General features: G+C 55.7%; 1 protein-coding gene across 1 annotated transcript in view; it reads right to left on the minus strand.

The window, feature by feature from the left end:
- LOC148593868 (uncharacterized) overlaps positions 1 to 4350 on the minus strand; it is a 33708-nt gene extending 29358 nt beyond the window's left edge. Inside the window, exons 1-5 of the mRNA XM_088529189.1 lie at positions 4291 to 4350; positions 3656 to 3778; positions 2763 to 2924; positions 2262 to 2381; positions 724 to 738 (exon numbers count right to left, since the gene is read on the minus strand). Of these exons, the coding sequence (XP_088385315.1) occupies positions 724 to 738; positions 2262 to 2381; positions 2763 to 2924; positions 3656 to 3778; positions 4291 to 4350 (480 nt within the window). The remainder of the gene's footprint in view (positions 1 to 723; positions 739 to 2261; positions 2382 to 2762; positions 2925 to 3655; positions 3779 to 4290) is intronic.
- Between the last annotated feature and the right edge of the window lie 1650 nt (positions 4351 to 6000).

Here is a 6000-nt window from a genome sequence, read left to right on the forward strand (position 1 = left end):
TCGCCCCAAGAAATGGCACTCTGGAGCCCTTGCCGCACGTGGGCTGCTTGAAGAGAAGCTTCGCCTCGTCTGCCTCGCGACCTGGGCACAAGGTCTCGCGCAGCTCTCGCAGCAGTTGCTGGACCCTGTCATAAACAGGTGTAAATCACCGGAGCAGCACAGGAACACAAGAACATCCACACAGTGCTTGGAAATAACATCTTTATTCTGTGCCCCGGTAATGCCCTCTGTCAGCGTTCACGTTGCCCCGGCTTGTCCGTCACCAGCTTTACACGCATCGATCTCATCCGGGCTCCGCTCTGAGAAGCGGTCTTTGGAGCTGCTGGAGGGACGGGCTGCCTGCAATACTGCTGAGCAATGCAGGGGAAAGGGTCTCGTGTGCTCCCTGGCCTCGCTTTAGGCTGGTTTTCCAGCAGTGCAGAGTGAGGTGTTGATGCAACTGGCAAGGGGGGAGTGTGCGGCTTCCGCATGGCTTCTGGCGTGTTCTGAGCAAAATGCTCAGAGCTTTGGCAGACGGATGGGAGCAGATGAGCTGAATGTTTCTCTTCAGAACCTTGAGCCTCTGCTTCATCCTCTGAAAGCATGACCATTCCACGGACCATGAAGGGAGGGAGCTTTGTTCTTGGTTGGCTCTCCACTAACTTTCCAGTAGGAGTTCTCCTTCCTTCTGCTTTTGGAAAGACCTGTCCCACATTGCTCCCATTCCCATCTCTCCAGCTTGGCTCTTTTGCCACCTGCCTTCTGCAATGCACGCCTGGATCTCCTGCAGTCAGAGGCCGAACACGCTGCTCTCTTGGGCCACTCTGCACAGGGCTTTCTTCTGACCTGTGTGGTAAGGCTCTTGCCTTGGCAGGCTGTTTCTGTTCTAACTCCTTCTTCAGGCTTTCCAGAGCGTCACACACAAAGGTCTCAGCACACACTTTTATCTCCGAGTGGAGCTGCTGAACCTTGGAAATTGCTTTGGCAATGCCTTCCCCTTCGAGCGTGCTCCTGGCTTGGGATAGCTCAGCACGCTTTTGGGAGGATTGCAACGCAAGCAAGTTTTTGGCGTCTGCTGTCTCGTGTTCAGAGGTTCTAGATGATGCTCCATCTTCAATGACGTGGTTGGAGGAAGGTGCCTGGGGTGGTTGCAGCTGCCTCTGACAAATTGTCTTCATGGGCAGCTTGAGCATTTCAGAATATTTGCAGTGGAAGTGATGCTCAAACTGAGATGCTGCAAACATTTGCAAGGTGGCTGCAATATTTTCAGCAGCATCCTGGATGATTTTGTGAAGCGAAGGCAGAGGAAATCCTCCATCAAACCTTGGGAGTTCAGCTTGCCTGGCTTTTCTTTCATCCAATTTGCCCGCTCGCGTGGGTCCTGCGGCAACGCGCTGCTGCCTTTTGCGACTGGCCAACAGCCTGGCCTCAGAGGCATCTGATGCTCTGTATGCACCTTCCTTCGCCAGATGATCCAAAAGGGCTGCTGCAATGTCTCTAGCCACCAGCAAAACTTCCTCCCGCACATCCGCAGGAGGCTTCTCTGAATGCTCTGCCCTTCCTCCGCTACAAAACAGCCTTCCCCGAACTGCAAGGGGGGCACTCCTTAAAACGTGGACTGGCTGCTCCAGCTCTTTCACCCTCTGCAGCACTTTGTTGACTGTGCTCTCTGCCAGCTCCCGCACTTCTGTCAGGGTATTCCAGTTCAAGGGAGTGCGGGTTTTAGCGTGCCGCTGTTCCTTTGAGCACTTCTGCAACAGAAACCAGGAGGAATTAACCAGTGAACGGTGAACCAGCTGGAGAGAGAGGATGGAGGAGGTTGACTTACTGATCTGAACCCTTTGCCCTTGTCGTCTCTACCACGGGTGTTGGGATCTTGGCTGCCGCAGGTGTTGCCTACTTGGCTCCCACCACACCTCTGCTTATCTTCAGAGGCTCCTTGGCACCTTGTCCAGACCTGAATGTGAGGAATGCTCGTTTTATGAGTAGGAACAAGCAGCCCTTGTTCCTGGAGATCCCTGCATTGCCATGCTTTCTGAGAAGCCCTTGCCCAGGAGGGGGAAGCAGGGACCAGGAGGGAAAGGCTTCCCTCAGCACTCTCAGAGGGCACTCAGGGACCACTTTCCCACCCGTGCCCAAATCCTGCATCAGCTGCTCAGCACAGAGCGACGCAAACCTTTCCATGCCGCAAGAGCTGGCACACCAGTGCAGCCTTCACCACTTCTTCAGGTCATGCCTTTCTGGCAGAATTGATGTGAAACCCCATCCCTCTGCACCACGACGCGTACCTGTGCACCCTGAGGTTTAGGCTCGTGTTCCTGCCCATCTGCTTTCTCGAGCTCTATCTTGAGCGTCGTCAGGTACTGCCTGTACTGGTTGAATTCATGCAGATTGCAGACAACCTACGAGGAGATGAGGGCAGAAATCATCTAGCGCTTTGGCCGCTCACGCGCAGCCTGCCTTGCCAGCAGGAGCGCTAGCCCAGCGAGAGCTGCGCTCCCGGCCCGGCCCAGCATCGAGGGGCTTTGCTCCCACCACCCAGTGGGGACTCGTGCTCATCACTGGGCCCCCTGGCCACGCACCCGCTGCTGTGGCAGCGACACACAGCCTGGGAAGAGCAGATGGGAATGCCTAGAGCAAGCTTTGGGCTCCTCCTGCCCCGCAGCAGCGAAAGCAGCACAACAACCCTGAGCCCTCCACCTGCAAGGAGCGGCTGCAGCAAGCGCTCTGGCAACCTCCCCCTCCTTTGGAAGGGCATCATCTCACCCACATGGACAACCTACTTTGCCATCCTCCGTGATGAAGCCTTCTCTCCTCAGCCTACGCAAATGCTCTTTGCGGCTGTAGTACTCCCGCAAATGGGGGTCATGCAGGCTGTTGTACTCATTCCCCAGTAAATGACAGTGTGGATCTCCAAGATCAAAGTGACTGGCCGGCTGGTGAAGCTGTAAGATACATTGTGCATGGCAAGATCAGGGTAGGATGGCTGAGGAAAGAGACAAAGACACTTTGGAGCTTTGTCAGCTCATAGGGCTAGCTCTCCAGGCTCTGAGATTTAGGGTCATTCCTGGCTCAGCACCTAGCTCACTCTGTACCCACAGGGATACGGAGAAATCATACCCAAAGGAAAGCTTATTCTACTTGGAGACTTTTCAGGCGAGGAGAACCATCCACAGCTCCACAGCTCCCATCTCGTGGCTGTGTGTAGAAGGGGATACTTGACAAGTTTCCTCGGCAGAGAAGCCTTGCCATTTACAGCTCGGCACAAACAGAGCTCGAGGGAAGGGAAAACTCTCCTGGAGAGTCTCCCAGGTTCTGTAGGAGCATCCCTGGCCGCCTCGCTGCGTGATGCACGCCGGGCCCCGTGGAACACTTCTCCAGTGCCACACACCAGGCTGCCACTGGCTCTGTAGGCACATGCACGGGCAGAGACCCATGTTGCAACCTTCTCTCCCAACTCCTGCACACGACCTGGGGCCTCCTCCTGGCAGCTCCTGCCTTCGCTCAGCACACAGACCATCTGTTCCCTGTCACACTAAGGACTGCAGCTCCCGCTGACACCAGGATATCCCACTGCTTGGATGGAGGAATGTCCCTCTTGCAGGATGCTCTGCGTGTCCGGCAAGAAAAGGAGGAGGAAGAGGAGACTTTCCTGACCCCTTTCAGCTGCTTTTACCTTTACCCCCAGCTTGGTCCGGTGGAACACAGTGCTGGAGCCCGGCTCCACAGGGATCTTCACCCCCAGAGGCAAGTTCAGCAGCTCAGTAGAATCTCTGAGCTGCTGTCTTCGGCGCCCGGGCTGGAAAGACAGAGGCACTCATGGGCTTTTGGCTCTCCACAGCCTTCCTGCACAGCAGCTTCCAGAAGTGCGCCTTGAAAGCCCCACGCAAGGAGGGTGCCAAGGAGGGTGCCCTATTCCCCAGCCATGCTCTGCTCCTCCGGTCACTTGCCTACAACTCCAGCCCCTTTACCCAGCCCTGACGTCCTTGCACAGCACTCTCTGGCCTGTGGAGCTGGACTCCAGCAGCGGCAGAGAGACACAGTTCCCCAAGAGCCTCCTCCGGCCTCCCCCCTGTGCCTGTCACTCTCCCTCCCCTGTGCACTCCCACAGCCCACAGCAGCCCCACACGGTTGCTGGCTCCCACGTTTAGCCCTCTCTGCAGCCTGGTACACACCTCGGCCCTCTTCTCCTCTGTTCTCGCTAGTCCATCTCCATTTTGGACATCAGCACGGAGAATGTTCTCCATGGTTCTTTCCAGAACTTTCTCCGCGAGCTGCGACGTTCGCTGGCTCCAATGGCTCCAGCAGTACCCAGCTCTGCTGGCCGCGGCCGCTCGCCTCACGAGTGACCCCAGTCTCACAATAGCGCATTGTCGCATGGCCGCTTTCGCGCGCCACCGCCCGTCCTGGCAGGCCCCCTCGGGCTGGCCTGCAGGCCCGGCCTGCCCTCGCCTTGCCAAGGGGCCTTGCCGGTCTTCCCTGGGCGCAGCCTTGCGCAGACCTTGGAGGAGAGGCCTTGGAGCTCAGTTTGCACAGACAGCAGATCTTCTTGAGCATTTTTAAAGCTCGCTTTGTACCAGAGATGTACCTCCCTCTGCCTCAGTGATGGGAGGCACATTGCTGCCATTTGTAATGGGCTGGACTGGACATGTCCGTCCAGATGGGTGCTCTGACCGTGGCTTTTTGGCCCAGCCCTTTCCCCACATGATGTTACCAAAGGGAACATGGAAAGAGAGGCTGTTGAAAGTCTTAATCCCTTCTAAACAAGTATTTTGTCAATAAGTGGTGCTCTGCATGGGCCTAGATGCTCTCTAGGAAGAACTACAGTAACAAGGGAAGAAACATCCTTCCTGTGACATGTGGTAGGATTCTTAGGAGGACCACCAGGGCTTCTTAGGTGTCCTATACTGGCAAGCCATTTGTTGGACAAAAAGTCTCATCTTTTGTACGCTGAGCACATGCTATCTGTGGTTTGTGTGACCGGAGCAGTCTGTCCACACCGCTGAACTGCAGGCAGAAAGCACCTAGGCTGGGGGGCCTTTTACCTCTAGTCTGCTACTCAGTGTGTACTGGGAAGTGCCGTGTCACCGTGGTGTTTGTTACTACTACCTGTTCCGTGCTTCATGTTGCTGGATTCCTCAACACAGTATGGCCAGGTAATAAAGAGTGCTCTATTTAAATAAATATTTTGGACAAAGTGTCGTTGAACTGTGGCACTCATAGTGATAGAATCTTAGGGTGCCTTAGGGCAGGTAGAAGCAAAATGAGACTGACGCAGGCAGTAGACAATGGCATGTTGGCTAAGTCCACCGGCAGCTATGAAAATGCTGATGCTGGGGAACCTCTGGCTCAGCAAGCCTTAAGCCCACTGCTGCAGCTTGCTTCGAGAGTGACATGTGTCCCACCAGTGTACTTACACGAACATGGAGCTGGGGCTAGAGTGGGGAATGGAATGACTCTTGAGGGAGTTCACAGTCGACCAAGTCTCTGTGCAGTTGAAAGAGGTTTGGAGCTCCCTCTGGCACAGAATTTACTGCAGACATTCGGCTGCTGCCATGGAAATGCTTCAGGTGAACTCTGAAGCAGAGCAGGCTTGCCTCTACTGACACCCTAACGAAGGGATGGGAAGCGAGCGCAGGAGTACATGTGTGAGCGCAAGTGGTGGGAGCAGCCTTGCCTGCCCGGATTCTGGCTACATAGCCCAGGCCTGCCCCAATGCCCTCGCCCCAAGAAATGGCACTCTGGAGCCCTTGCCGCACGTGGGCTGCTTGAAGAGAAGCTTCGCCTCGTCTGCCTCGCGACCTGGGCACAAGGTCTCGCGCAGCTCTCGCAGCAGTTGCTGGACCCTGTCATAAACAGGTGTAAATCACCGGAGCAGCACAGGAACACAAGAACATCCACACAGTGCTTGGAAATAACATCTTTATTCTGTGCCCCGGTAATGCCCTCTGTCAGCGTTCACGTTGCCCCGGCTTGTCCGTCACCAGCTTTACACGCATCGATCTCATCCGGGCTCCGCTC

This window comes from Tinamus guttatus, unplaced genomic scaffold (genome assembly GCF_059628265.1).
Source record: "Tinamus guttatus ecotype Peru unplaced genomic scaffold, ASM5962826v1 Tinamus_guttatus_pri_ptg000326l, whole genome shotgun sequence".
NCBI lineage: Eukaryota > Metazoa > Chordata > Aves > Tinamiformes > Tinamidae > Tinamus > Tinamus guttatus.